This window comes from Labrus bergylta, chromosome 19 (genome assembly GCF_963930695.1).
Source record: "Labrus bergylta chromosome 19, fLabBer1.1, whole genome shotgun sequence".
NCBI lineage: Eukaryota > Metazoa > Chordata > Actinopteri > Labriformes > Labridae > Labrus > Labrus bergylta.
In genome coordinates this window covers 18265395-18281263 of record NC_089213.1, presented here as the reverse complement: position 1 = coordinate 18281263, position 15869 = coordinate 18265395, and the positions used below count along the sequence as shown (strand labels likewise).

The 15869-nt window shown below is 38.0% G+C and overlaps 1 protein-coding gene across 6 annotated transcripts; it reads right to left on the bottom strand.

The window, feature by feature from the left end:
- Positions 1-6868: 6868 nt before the first annotated feature.
- On the bottom strand, positions 6869-9946 carry si:rp71-45k5.2 (uncharacterized protein LOC560783 homolog). 6 transcript variants are annotated; one of them, XM_020631720.3, is made up of 4 exons: positions 9645-9946; positions 8518-8661; positions 8069-8164; positions 6869-7858 (listed from the first exon to the last, which is right to left on the bottom strand). In XM_020631720.3, exons 2-4 carry the CDS (start codon positions 8659-8661, stop codon positions 7253-7255), a joined length of 846 nt encoding a protein of 281 aa, XP_020487376.2. In that variant the 5' UTR covers positions 9645-9946; the 3' UTR covers positions 6869-7252. The 6 variants fall into 6 exon arrangements, with proteins under 6 accessions (XP_020487376.2, XP_029132783.2, XP_020487374.3 ...); XM_029276950.2 differs by having other exon boundaries at positions 8518-8739; positions 9645-9945; XM_020631718.3 differs by having other exon boundaries at positions 9585-9681.
- Positions 9947-15869: the final 5923 nt, after the last annotated feature.

The following is a 15869-nucleotide window of genomic DNA, read 5'->3' as shown; positions in this document are numbered from 1 at the left end:
TCAACAAGTTATAATTTGTCAAAAGAAAAAGAAAGGTAAGCCATTCCCCCAGTTTCTTGCTAGCTAGCTGGCCCATAGCAAAGTCATATTTAGGATAAGCTCTTATTTATATCTCATATGTGTCTTGGACAAAAATAAGCATGAGTCAAAAGGAGAATTTGTCTATTTTTCCCAGTCTCTCATGTGTGAGACCCTGAGGGACATCTCTTGTATTTTTGACAGTTTTCTCATTCTAAGATCTTAGATCCAAATTTTGACTTTTGCGAGCTCTCAAATTTTGTCTCAATATAAAGTTTTAGTCTCACAGTCCAAGTTATTTGAATTGTCTTACAGGCGTCGCATTCTTAGAGCTCAGCTTAAAGAAAAATGAGACAAGTGTCAATTGTCAATTACGAATCTTTGAATTTTGGACTGCTGATCAAGAAAGTCATTTGACTGTGTTTACTTGAGCTGACATTTTTCTCATATTTGTCTCATGAAATTCTCTTGACTTGAGACAAAAATGAGACACAGATGAGATCTCTCAAGTATTGCTTCAATCACTTTCTCAGTTCAGTCTTGTTTGTCTTATAGGAATCTCATCATCATTGTTTGGCATGTTTGTGAATTCATGCAGCATGATATTACTGTGCCTAATCATCAGATAAGAAAACTTTGTCTTTTAAAATTGGTTGCATAGTTATTTTAACAGCAGCAGTTTGCACTTTTTCGATATACCGTTCTCCCCATGCAATAACTGCTTTGATAACACTGTCCTGTTTTCTCTTGATGTTGATAAGGTTGTTACTGAGTGACTAACCAGGCTGGGTAAATGTTACTGATGTAGAGGAGTCATCATTAAACAGTGAAGCTTTAATTACATTGTTTGTTTGGTCTGTGAGCTCCGGGAGCAAAGGTTACACCAACCAGACACCTACAAACACTCCTTAAGTGTTGTTTTATTGTTTTATTGTTAACTGAATTTCTCCTGCTGTCAAGAGATTGTGTAAACAAATGAAAAAGAAAAGTGATCTTTCTTCTTCATAGGCTACTTGTTGATTTAATAAAGGCAGTTAAGAGTCACATGACCACACTGACCGTCAGCTGACATATTCCCAAGAGATTGAGATAAACAGGTCTGTGTAACTATATAAGAGAACATCTTACAAAGTATAACTCTCTGACTTTCCAAGAAATGCAAAGAGTAGAAATACATTCAATTGTGTTCCTTCTTGTATTCAAACAAGCAAATGTAGATGTTGCTTTTTGATGCCAAAACCAAGTTCAGTAAATAATCTTGGTGGATGATGTTTCTATGAAATCACCAGAATAAACACAAAATCTGAGAATATGAACAAACAATGAGTTGACTTGAGCTCACATGATCCTCCAAGTCGCTGTTCACTGAGTTCATCCATCATCCAAGAGCTAATGGCTTTCTCACCAACACCAATTTAAGCCTCAGTCAACAAGCAAAGCACCATGGGAGTTGTTTATACACATCAACAATGCTGTAGTCGCACTCTCAGTAGGATTTTACTTTATTTTGTGAAAATCTGTACTGCTAGCGTAGCTGTTTACAGGATTAGAATTTGTGCATCACATAAATTGTTTGAATAAGTAAGATGAGATTTGATTTGGTAACATTTGCAAATAAAAAAGTGATGCCATTTTTTATGCTTGTGGAAATCCTATCTAATTACAAAGGTTGTTTTTTTTTTTCTGCATTTAGTCCTGGCAGGAGCAACACATTCCTACAGCCCGCCTACGCAGATAAAGTTGGACCAGTAACAAAAGTGGAAATTGTACATAACAAGCCTCTGCTTTGATTCCTGAGGGAAATATGCGAGGTCAGGATGACAGGACGTTAGCTTTGGGTGAGACACTGTGTTAGATCTAAACTTAACTGCAGAGATTATGAACTCAGTGGAATAGGAAGCGGACATTGTAACATCACAGCTTGGTGAAATTGTTGTCAAGTTGATGGGAATTATTGCGGCATAATAGTGAAATAAAAAGCCTTTTCCTGGGGGAAAACTCTGATTATATGAGATAAACAGGCCAAACACACCAATTTGAATTATATTCAAGCTTAAAGTTATGCATAATGAAGGGAATTGCTTTAAGTGACAGTTGGACCACAGCCTGCTTGTTGTCACCAGCTAATTCAATCACCCAACTTAACATCTTGGCCTGTTTTGTTGGTTTCTTTTATGTATTTATTGTATGCAAATATTGAACAAAAAATGTGGCTAGCTTGGTTTATTGTCTTAACAGTCCTTCATTCAGTCCAATCAGTGATGCAATTTGTTTGGCTTATCTTCTGTAGTCTGGTAATAAAAAACTGGTTAGAAACCACCACAACAACAATCTTCTTTCGTGAAAACAGAATTTTTGACCAGCAATTTCTTAGCTAATGAATTAGCTGACTAAATAGCTTCGTCAACTTTCTGACTGCTAACCCCTTTCTCCAAATATGTTCACTTCTATCTCCAGAAAACCAACATTATGGCACCAAAATGCCAAACTCAAGGCTACTAAACAGTCGACAAAACCAATGGATGATTCTAAAGCGGTGATGTAAATTATTTATACTGTCTATGGGCTGTTAACAAATATGTTATTCACATGGAAGAGTGTACAACAGATTGTTACTGATAGCTGTTCTCGTCTCACACTCTGCATTGAACAAATTGAACTATTGCTTTAAAAGGTAGCCTACTATCTGGGGGCCTAGGGCACGTGAGGCTTTGGGAAGAGTCTGCTGCATGGCTGCGTGTGAAGCATGTTTTGACTGGCTGCCTGTCCTCAAAGTTACAGATTCATTCACGGCCAAGGAAAACTTAAAGCTGATTAACTCAGAGCGGGATAAACTGTGCCGCGCAGCCTGTAGGAATGAACACTGCTCCACTATTTCAATGATTGGCGGATTGTTTTAGGAAAGTTGGCCATTAAATTGGAGCACTGTGATATACTACTGTCTTTATCACTGTCTGAGTTGCTCCTTAATAGTTAATGACTGATTAGTTGATGAACCAGATAGTCTGGCTGTTAATTCTTCCTTATTAATCTTATATTGAGGGAAAACAAGTAGCTTAATCTTTAAAAGCTGGTAATATAATAACATATTATCACTGTTGTAAATTAAAGGTCACTATACTGTTATAAAAAGGACTGTAAAGTAGTAAGTACGGTACAGTGTGATGAGCATAAAGAGGCCATGAATATGGTTCTACTCAGATTTCCCTTCTGATTGGCCATCTTTTGTATTTTGATATGTCAACGAAAAATGGGTCTGCTTTTCAGATTCAGATTCAGATTGTTTTGTTGTCCCACAAGGGGAAATTTGCGTTGCAACAGGAGCACACAGAAGACAAGAAACACAAGGACAACATCACCATAAAACATAAACCAAAACAAATTTAAAAAATCAGACAACACGGCAAAATATAAAACCAAATAAAAACAGTGCAATAAAATCAGTCAAGAGCCCATACCAGAATGGAAATTCAAGTTATTAAAATGCGAAGTGGAGGTGTGCAAATGTGCAATTCAAGTGCAAAAAGAGCCTAATTGTTGTTTAACATATTAATTGCACTTGGTAAAAATGAGACCTGGAGTCTTTTAGTCTTCCTCACAGGAGCTTGATATACACAGATTAAAAATATTATTTCATGTTGATAATATGTAATGTTTTTCCAGTTTAAAAAAAAAAAACATGTATTCAATGTCTTTCAATGCTGCAACACAAAGAAACAGCCCACGTGACTCTGTTTTTTATGATCTGAAGCACATGAACTGGGTTAACAGGTTGGAGGCTAATGATACTAGTTTGAGGATTACGGCAACTGCGTGGGCGGGACCGCGTAGAGGAGGACGGGCGCGACGTGACGGACGTGACAGACGTGACAGCTGTGGTTGTTTGTTTGTTGTGAATGGACGTCGGCCTGTTAATCCTTTTTACGAGCCACACCTTAAGACACTTACTGCTCAGGATATCAAGAAAGCGGTTGTGTTTATGTCTGGCTGGATGTTTATACAGTAGCATACCTTAGAGAAAAAGCAACATAGCATAGTAGTGAGGTAGGATTTACAAGGCCAATTGTGTCAAATTAAACTGCATATATAGCCCAGGGCTATTTCTAATAATAGCTTGTAAATGTTTTTAATGTGGGGCTATTTATGAAATATTTAAAGTTTATTTTACTTTGTTCAGAAGCAAACATGTTTCTTTCCATTTTAAAACATTTAATTCATACAGATAAAGTTCATTTAATAAAGTTACTTAGCAGATTCAATGAATTGACAAAACCGTGCAGGCCTATGTATTTAAAATATATGTTGCATTGTTGAAAGCAAAAACACAACAAAAAAAAAACCATGTAAGCAGTTAAGTCAACCCTTCTGTATATTATGGAACTGGAAGGACTGTTTAAAGTGACATTTACAGAACAACAAACATTTTAAAATGACCTATTCATCAAATATTCTTCAACATCTTTTTTGAATGACTTTATCCACCATTGGGTGTTCCTGAAATAAACAGTGTAATATTGATTAACTTTATTATGTCGGGGTAACTTTGTGTTATTTTCTTAAATATAATTCTATATTTGGACAGAACACAATTTAATAAAGTAAAATGACAATTACATATTTTTTATTGGGCTACTCCAAAAAAAATCCACTATCAAAAGGCAGGAAGTGGAAGTTTGACAGCTAATTTTAGTCATTTGTTCTCAATAGAGCAAACTCCCATGGTGTACTGTAGCCTACATGTAAACAAGCTGCAGAGTGTTTATCTGGAGAATAATCTGCACACAAACACACACACACACACACACACACACACACACACACACACACACAAACACGCACACACACACACACACACACAATTCTAGTAGCACAACAGTGGTTATTCTTGGTTATATTTTGGGTTAAGGATTTGTGAGAGGACCCATTCATAAATATAGTAGTAAACAAACACACACTCATACAGCCATTCATGGGATTCAGGAAATCCTGACCAATACTAGCCTTTACAGAAAGTACAGTGAGGATCCTCTGCACAATGTGCATTCTGGGGGATTAATTCCTGAACCAGTTTACTCAGTCGGTAAACACAAACAACTGACACTAATCCTTTACAGTACACAGGCAGACAGACAGACAGACAGACAGACAAAGTGCGCTGTTTTTGTGCAATTCAAGGAAATCTTGTCAACTCCATTCCTTGGTATAATTATCATTCCTTTGACATGATGTCTGTCACAGCAACAACTTGGGCTTGTAAGCATTGAAAACAAAGCAGTTTCTGTCCCATGCTATGAGGTCTCTTTCCTCCCATGATATAATTTGATAAAATGTCCCCAAAAAAGCTGCTCTGGGGGATAAATAGCAGTGTTCTAATCGCACAAAAGCACAAGAGATGAATAGGGAAAATAGAAGCAGTGAAGACAGAAAAGAGAAGATGTTTTTTTGTCCCTCAGCGTGTCACTCAGTCAGTCACATGCTCAGCTGCCCTGCCTGACTGCCAGGCTCTGCTCTCTGACTGTAATCTCTGTTGGCCAGTCAGCGCAGGGAAAGGAGGGAGGGGAAAAAAAGATGGAGGGCAGGAGAACTGCATTGCAATCTAGGTCGTCGACCAGTAATCCCACTGGCTGGAAGTACAGTATGTCGTGGGCACATGCTAACAAACGCTGAGCTCACCCAACTCCTCTTTTCCTCGCCCTATGTCCGGCCAAATTCTCCTCTCGTGACAAACGTCCCTCAGTTTGTCTTTGACTGCAAGACTCACATGCTCTGATGTTATCTACAAGAAATGCCTGACCCTGATGAAGACTGATAAGTAGGGCATTAAAATTACAACAATTAAGTCAGCTCCAGATGCCTTAATTTAATACGGTTTAGCAGCATTACTTTAAAGTGCTGCTCAGCAGGTGCTAAAAACAACAAGTCTGCCCTTAAATTTAAATTCTCAGTATTTCAGAATTTTAAAAAGACATGCTTTAAAATCAATTTTTCTGCCACTTGGATAGTAACTGAGGTACTGGGTTATTATTTATGGAGAAATACCCTTGAAATTGAGACTTAGACTGTTAATTCACTCATCACAACAGCATCCCTACATCACAGAATCACTTGGGGTGTTTTTTTTCCCCCTGATGACTCTTGTGCTCCTGGCTGTAGCATTGCAGGTAACCTGTGAAACTTGCAAACTACTACATACTGTCTACTTTCAAACTTGCTGCTGAGCCTGTGCGTAAAGTTGAAATGCTTAGTTAGTGGGTATTAACCCATGCCTTGCTTTGTGACCTTGTGACATCTGAGATTACCAGCACATTCTCTGGTCCGGGTGTGTTTGTGAAAGCTGTGCCATGGTATGTCAGAAGCCATTATATTGACATTTGAACTCTACTGTGGAAGAAAGTTAGAAAATATTTATATAACTAAAGTCTTATGACGTCTACCTCATGTTGTAGGTATACATGAATTGAATGGTTTCAATGCATAATTAGACAGAGAGGCAAAGTAGGTTATCGTTCCGTCAGTTCTGCAAACAAACTTCATCTACTACATATTTGCTCTTCTTAACCTTGCCCCTGTGGTCACTCAACTCACAATTACATCAATCTAAATAAGGTGACTCTAGCCTCAGCACGGTGCAATGTTCAAAGTTTAATAGAAGTACCACTATCAGCTTGTACGATTATTAAAACCCATGTAACCCCTATACCAATAGTGGTTTACAGGTTTCCATTGAACTCATAAACATGGTATGACCTAGATTTTCTACTATGTATAGACCTAGGTGTAGCTAAAAAGACATGTTCAGTACTGATAACGAACAAAGACAATCCACACACAAGACAAGAGACAGAAGATGTATGATGACTGGGAACAAACAACTTTAATGAGTTTGACACGAGGCAGTGTAAAAAATATTCTGCATTTAAGCTCAAATGCTTTGCTGCCCTCTAGTGGTCAGACACAGCCCTGAAGACACTTTAAGAAGTGTGCTAAAAAAATCAAAATTGACATCTGTTGAAAAAAAAAGTCTTATCTCACTAAACCAAGTCGAAGTAGACATTAAGAACACAAGAGTCATAAATGCGATGTTTAGACTTTTTCAGCCACATGAGACCTCTGGTGGGCTTTCAAAACGTGTCTTTTCTTTTTTTCTGTTTGAAAGATAAAAATATCTCTGCAATGTACAATCAATTCAAAAACATTCAACATATAAAAGTGCAATTAAGTATTTGAAATATATTTACAAACGAAATCGCAGAGCATCATGGGAAATAGTGGGTACAGAGTAAGTGATGTAACTGCTGTGTGGGCTGCTGTAATAAGGAGCAGCTCTACAGTAAACTAGGGAAGAGGGCTCCGACAACACATGGCTCCTCCTGACGGGTTTAATAGCTCCTGCAGCAATGAGTCCATGTTGCATGCTGCCCCCTGCTGAGCACACGGGGGAACTTCCAGCTGAAGTCTGCAGGAGGAGATGCTGCTCAGAGTCCCAGCTGAAGCTCCTCTTTGTCCCGACTCGCTGTTCCACCCTGACCGGCATGCTGCACAGAGGAGAAGCTGTAGGGCTCCGAGCAGAGGGGCTGTCTCTCTTCAGGAGGGATTCGATGGAGAAAGGGCTGCTGAACTTCACCTCACATCTGATCTGAACGGATCTGCAGGGGGAGAGGGGGACCGAGCAGCGCTCTGGTCCCCTGCTTGTGTTCTCAGTCTCCACTTTGGAGGCCAACTCAGGAAAAAACTGCAGGATCCCTTTGAAGTGACGACGCACCATCTTTGCTGTGATCTTACTGGTATCCAGCTTCCAGTAGTTTCTCTTACTGTCCAGTAAATCTGGGACCATTGGGATCTGGAAACAAAACACGATAGACAGCTGAGTTTTTACCCACAAATTCACAGATATTGTTTTTTGCCATTAAAACTACTGTGAAGACTAAAAATGGTGTATGGTTATTTCCAAAATCTACTTTTCATGCCTCGGACAACTGCTGGGCAGGGTAGGGGTCAGAAACTCCAGCAAGGCAGATCTCAATATCAAGACTCTGTAATAATCACTCACCTTGACAAAACAGGTGTTGGAGGATAAACAGACTCTGATGTTGTTCTCAACAGATCTTCTGTCTTCACAAATGAGTGGCATCAGCTTGTCCATCAACTGCAAAACACAAAGATGAAATTGGATTTAGAAGTTACAGAATTTATTAAACAGTCATTTAAAAAAAAAAAAAAACATACAAATTCAACGCTCTTAAAACTCTTGGATACAAGTATGTCTCTAAAGACTTCATGAAAGTATATTTCAAATATATAGCCTTATGGCTCTGTCTCTACTAAAACTTGATAAACTGAAAATTTTGCAAAAACTGAAGATCTGTGAAAGCTCTTAAAAACTAGAGGGTGGGTAACATAAAATAAATCTCTTAAAACTCTATGTAAAGTACAAAAGAGGCTCTAAGAAATTTATTTAAACTCCATCATTTATGTTAGTGGTTATGAGTCTTCTCTAACCTGACTGAACGTGAGCATCTTTCCTGGAGCGTCCTGGAGGACCACAGCTATCTTAGCCAGGTAGGTGGTGCTCTTCCTGAACAGACGTTGCTGGGAGCTGCTGGCCAGAGCAGAGGGAGGCAGCTTGGCTCCTAGATTCTCCATCTTGATTATGAAGGGTCAGAGGAGTCAGGTTCCACACTGAGCAGAGTGATCTCAACTCCAGTGAGAGGAGATATGCACCTGATGTGATCGGAGGAGGAGTTAAGTACTGTGGGGACAATGGGACGTTGGAGGGTGTGCACTGCAAGTTAATGAGGAGCTTTTGATAAGAATATGAGTCGTTACTGCTGGAGGTGGAGCCAGAGATCACAGTATCAGACCATTTCCAAAAGTTCATTAGCATGTGTATACAAATGTTCTGAGGGTCTAATCACCCTTTTTGTTCTCTTCTGCAGGAAAAAAGTTCAGTATTAACTTTAAATCAAAGCTTAACTAAGGAAATCCAAAGTAACAGACAGGTGAATAAGGATTCCAAACGTTTGTTATTTAGCTTCAAACAGATACATGTGAAAAAAAATAAATGTGCTTATGTCTTAAATGGTTACACCTCAGAAGGAAAACTAGATATCCAATCTTGACACTGCTTATTCTTTGTAATGTTTAATAATAATTTAGAGATTAAAGTTATATATTATAAATTACATTTAAATCCAATTCAAACAAGTTAAAATCAATCATCATTTGATGTAGAAGGAAAAGGATTAGCCCCTTACAAAAGACCAAAAGAGCGAACAGATAAAGCTCAGTCTTACAATCGAAAACTTAAAAAGAAAGCAGTTAAGCTTAACATGAAATATTAGCTCAAATTATTTACTCAACTTCACCTGATTTGGGTGGTTGGTGGGGCTTTAAAAAAACCTTAACTTTTTTATATATAATTTAGTTTAAGCACAATTTACCTGTTTTGAAGAAGCTGTTCTCCAAAGCAAAGAACAAAGAAGTACAATACAAGCCACACTCAATCAAAAAGGTCTAGAAGAAGAAAAAGTTAGAGGTCGCACACATTTGAAGTTAAGGAGACCTACATTACAAATGTTCATCAGTTTCTCAGCCTCTTTCCATATTTTAAGGTTCATTCTACTCACGCTGGAGTTGTTGTCAGAGAGGAGCAGCAGACAAACTTCAGCTGATTCACAACCACCTTCAGGTGTGTGCTGTTCAGGGTCTCTCAGGATCTGCCAGTCTCCTCTCAAGCTACATTTTTTAGACTAAAAGTTTCAACTTTAGCTGCTGTGAAGTCTAATATTAAATAAGGACATTAAAAGAGTATGCATTATTCCTCCTGAAAAACTCTTTAGGGCTTCAAAGTAGTTATCAAAGAATTCAATTGAGCATTTGAAAATACAGATGAGGCTTCTGTTCCTTCAACTGTGCTTTAAGAGAAATCTAGGCATGTTGTTTTTCAGCCTCTTTCATGCTGTCCTGTTAATACACATTACACAGATGATTGATTCTGACATTCCAATGAGCAATCCAATCAAAAGAGAGCGGTTTGCATATCAGACCTGAAGCCCTTTGTCCCACATAATGACAAAGCTCATTTACATTAGTGATCCTCATTCAGATACAATGCTTTGAGAAGAAACAGGTTTAGAAGTGGGGCCAGGTGGAAGGCTGTGTATCAACAAAGCAGATGAAATTATTTGATTGAAGCTGTTCTGGTGACAGATCCAGAAAGCAGGGGTGGGTGAACAACAAAGAAAGCAGTGAAGCTGAGCTGAACCTGGAACTAGTAGATCTAGAGCTGAGGCTCAGGCTTCAAGTTTTACTCAAGAAAACAAGTCTCAAAATATATAAATCATTATATATCATTGAACTGACCCATCATATAAGGAGGGCTTTATGCCCTGTTGATATTTATTTATTAGGATAAGCCCCTTGATTTGACCATGTTGTTTTAAAGGGGTCCCAACATGACATGGAAACTGATTTGAACAATTAAAAAAGACAACTAAAATCAAACCCACTAAGATAAAACTGAGTAGTTGAGGACAAACATTATACCAAATGACCGCCGAAATGTCCAGCAGTATCAAAGGAAACAATATTGATGGATCCAAATATAATTATACGTCAATAAATATAAATACAAATATAGATTCTGTCATTTTAATGGTTGAGATTATACAGAAAAAAAAGATGGATGGGGCACAACCAACTGAAGAGCAGTGTATAAGATTAAATGAGAGTTGGCCATCTCCTCACATAAAATAAAAAACAGAAGATAAGAATCCAGAGCAATATAATGTTGAGAGGTGTGCAGAGCAGATAACATCACCATTACAAGTCTGAGGTTATTTATATTTCAAATGTCATTTATATTGACGCTTAAACAAGGCAGTAAAGTGAAAGACAAAATAAAATAAGAAACTGATTTATTCAGTTTTCTCACTTCTGTTTTCAAAATCACATGAAGACACATGAAATATGTAATTCACTGAGGAGGGAGCGTCTGTTCTGTGAAATATATAAATGAGTGACAAGCCACATTAGATTTAAAGCTCTTGTTGTTTTGAAAAAATAGACAAGACATTTCAGAATTTGAAGCTCAGTGTACAGACACATGAAGAATTCAGGAATGTAAAAATTGAATGACAGATTCTTAAAAAAAAGTACACACCCTGGGGGGGGAGCTTTCTTTAACCTGAACCTGAAAGAGGTTGTATAATTCAGAGCATGTTTACAAAAATACAGCTAAAGTGGGACTAACTCTTGTACTTGCATCCATTGTGTCACTTCTAATGACCTATTAAAGCGTCACATTCCAGTGATTATCACCTCTTTCTTCACTCTGGTTGACAGTGGGAGTGATTTAGCTGTTTGTGATGCCACATAAAGCTGGAACTACTAAATATTCATTATGTGATCTCCAAATGGGCCATCAGGAGTTCAAGTCAAAATGTTTCTTTTGACTCCAAACTGTTCATGAGCGTTATCTACTACTATAATACTAAAAACAAAATGAACAAAACTGCATGTGGATGTTTCTGTATAACATGAAGCACTGAAAGAATACTGACAAGCTTTTAGTCCATAATGAGAACCTGTTTCAAGTAATACCTCTTACTTCTAATTTCTCCACTTTGATGCAGAACAGGATCCAAGGGCTTTAGATAAGATGAGACCAGATGAAAAAAGGTGCTAGTTCACTGCATGACTCATTGCTTATTTCCACATATACTGTCATTCTGGTACTTTAAATCTGCCACTATATTAAGTGAGAGGATACAGAATAAGACATTTGGCCACAACATGTTCACTGTTAACCACTTGACATTGATAAACTCATTCCAAAAATATACAACTTTTATAAGTAAAGGTAAGTTTACAAGTAAGTTTGTCAATAGAAGAGATTTTTTTATTCTCATTAAATGTACAACAACGGATGGAAGCTGTAATCTGGTAATATGAAGATTTGCCTATGAGGGAGATAAAATAAGGAAATTTAGATAAATTATCATAATACTGATTGTCTTCATAAATATTGAAGTAAAACTGTCTAATGAGTTCAGACTGCGGAACTGTTGCGTGAGTGTTTGGATTTCAGTAAAATCTCCTAGGATGTAAAGAATCTTTTGGGCAGCTTTACAGACCTGCTAATGACAGTTACAATGATCTCTGGCTCCACCTCCAGCAGTAACGACTCATATTCTTATCAAAAGCTCCTCATTAACTTGCAGTGCACACCCTCCAACGTCCCATTGTCCCCACAGTACTTAACTCCTCCTCCGATCACATCAGGTGCATATCTCCTCTCACTGGAGTTGAGATCACTCTGCTCAGTGTGGAACCTGACTCCTCTGACCCTTCATAATCAAGATGGAGAATCTAGGAGCCAGGCTGCCTCCCTCTGCTCTGGCCAGCAGCTCCCAGCAACGTCTGTTCAGGAAGAGCACCACGTACCTGGCTAAGATAGCTGTGGTCCTCCAGGACGCTCCAGGAAAGATGCTCACGTTCAGTCAGGTTAGAGAAGACTCATAACCACTAACATAAATGATGGAGTTTAAATATATTTCTAAGAGCTTTAAGTAGATTCTCAATTAGGTTGTTACGAGTTTTAATATATCTCTTATAGAATTCAAGAAGAGCTTTTTAAAGCCTCAGCAGAGCTTTTAATACTTCGAGAAATAATCAAAAGAATATCATTCTTATGAAAAATCTTCTGTAATTGACATTATTGAGTTTTAAGAGCTTTATTCTGTAATCATTTGTTTTTTGAGAGCTTTCAAAGATTTGTTTTTCATGTTTCTGTAGAGCATAAACGGTCATAAACTGTCACAGATTTGAATTGTCACAGAAGCTTTTATAGAGTATCGCTGGAGTTTTAATATCAGTCATTGAAATAAGTTTTTAGAGCTCCAATCAGGATCTCGTCTTTGTTTGAAAGAGTTTTCACAGAGCTTCCAGAGGTTACACAGCGCTCTTGAAGAGTTCTCATACTTGAGGGAACAGTTTATACAGCCATCATTGACCTCTAATTGGTTTTCAGCTTTCATAAAGTCATAGTATCAAGGGAGTTCTTAGAGACTTTTCCAAAAGGTTAACAGTTCAATTTGAATGGCCTTTTCCTTATTTTTAAGATTGGAAATTCTAAATCCAATTTCATCTTTGTGTTTTGCAGTTGATGGACAAGCTGATGCCACTCATTTGTGAAGACAGAAGATCTGTTGAGAACAACATCAGAGTCTGTTCATCCTCCAACACCTGTTTTGTGAAGATGAGTGATTATTACAGAGTCTTGATATTGAGATCGCCCAATAAGAAACTATCTGTTTGTCTCGATGTTTGGGATCCCTGCAGTCAAAGCAATAAGTGTTGTCCTGCTTCTATCAACAGTCAAACGTGTCAGTGAGAAGCGTTAATGAGGAGAATGTTAAAATGAATGTTTGCTTCTTTAAGTGTGCAGTTAGTGCTTTTTATCTGACCCCATTACAGCATCAATGGTTTTAGGCATGAAAAGTAGGAGTTTAAAATGCAGAAAAAACTATTCCGTTAATTTGTGGGTAAAACATCAAAACTCAGCTGTCTATCATGTTTTGTTTCCAGATCCCAATGGTCCCAGATTTACTGGACAGTAAGAGAAACTACTGGAAGCTGGATACCAGTAAGATCACAGCAAAGATGGTGCGTCGTCACTTCAAAGGGATCCTGCAGTTTTTTCCTGAGTTGGCCTCCAAAGTGGAGACTGAGAACACAAGCAGGGGACCAGAGCGCTGCTCGGTCCCCCTCTCCCCCTGCAGATCCGTTCAGATCAGATGTGAGGTGAAGTTCAGCAGCCCTTTCTCCATCGAATCCCTCCTGAAGAGAGACAGCCCCTCTGCTCGGAGCCCTACAGCTTCTCCTCTGTGCAGCATGCCGGTCAGGGTGGAACAGCGAGTCGGGACAAAGAGGAGCTTCAGCTGGGACTCTGAGCAGCATCTCCTCCTGCAGACTTCAGCTGGAAGTTCCCCCGTGTGCTCAGCAGGGGGCAGCATGCACCATGGACTCATTGCTGCCGGAGCTATTAAACCCGTCAGGAGGAGCCATGTGTTGTCGGAGCCCTCTTCACTAGTTTACTGTAGAGCTGCTCCTTATTACAGCAGCCCACACAGCAGTTACATCACTTACTCTGTACCCACTATTTCCCATGATGCTCTGCGATTTCGTTTGTAAATATATTTCAAATACTTTTATATGTTGAATGTTTTTGAATTGATTGTACATTGCAGAGATATTTTTATCTTTCGAAAAAAGAGAGAAGAGAATAAAGGAAATAAGAAATAGAAATAAAGGCTGCACTGTAACTGGTCTCATGCGACTCAACATGATTACATATATTTATATATAAATGTATTTATTATATCTTATATCTATGGCTTAATTTGTTTGTAAATACTCTTATGGTCTTGTTTTGTACTCTTTTAATTGTACTGATGTATCTGTACCTGACACAACAACACCTTCATTACACAATAAAAGATGAAAAAGCAAATTTGCAAGATTGCAAGTAGGCTTAAGCTTTGAGGGAATGAATATCGATGTTAATGCTCTCCAAAAGGAAGGAACATGATGTCATGATCTGGTTTGACTATCAAAATAAGTTATTTTGATTCTTTTGACTCATGCAGGGGGAATATGTATTTTGTGTGCGACACAACTGAAAAGCATTTCCGGGAGTCAAAAAGCAGATGCTTGTGTAAAAGTCACGTTTTCCTTGTAAGTGATAAAAATACACATATTAGCAACCTCTAAATATATAAATATACATTGCAAATAAGCATTCAAAAATAATAACCTAAAGGGCCTATACCTCCCAGTAAATGGTAAATTGACTTGAACTTATAAAGTGCTTTTCTACTGCGCTTTTTACTCAAAGCGCTGTTACACCACATGTCACACCTACACATTCACACATTGATGGCAGTGGTAGCTATTTAGTGAGACCATCAGAAGTAACTAATCCCATTCATGTGCATTCATACGCCACCGACGAAGCAGCAGGAGCTGTTGCTGCAGGAGCTGGGAACCTGGTGGAGAGACGAGGACTCTACCTACTGTGCCATTGCCCCAGTCCAAACATCATCTTCATGCTTGTTGACCAAATGGACAGAAACTAAAGCCAGATGTTATGTAGATTTGTATTTGACATTAGATATTTAAGTAAGAATATTGTGTCAAAATAGAAAAATTAGTTTTCACCACCAGGCATTATTTGATAGGTTTAACTGAAATAATTAAGTGTAAAACTACATCCTGATGTGTCGGTTATTTTTCCAGATCTGATCAGAAAATGCTCATAGATCCAATAATTCTGTTTCAGTTAGGCTCCAGCCAGTGGTGGTTAATGTTTTACAAGTAACACATATGAGTCCCTGAAATATGCAATACTCTCATCATGTTTTAATCAAGTTCAATTTTAGGTCAGAAATCTATTTTTTACTTCACTAAGTTTTTCCACTCTGGGACATATATACTGTATCAACAAGTAAAGATATAATTTGTGTATTTCAATATAAACTGTAAGTGTCTTTTATAGTAAATAATAGTTGTTTATTTGTTATGTAACTAACAACTTGTTGTTTCATAATGTCAGTATTAGCTGGTTCAGGGAGCAGCCATGTTGGAATCAGGGAATGTAAGAGAATGGAATTCTGCATCTGGACTGTGACATCATAAGAGTGACATCATAATGGAGACATTCTACAGAGTTTTCTTAGTTCCTGAGATTTCATATTAAATTCATTGCACCTCAAGACTTCAGCCAGAGAGCCACAGTTAGAGTGAGAGCGACAAACCCAGAGAAAAATCTGAATAATAGCAAACTGTTGAAG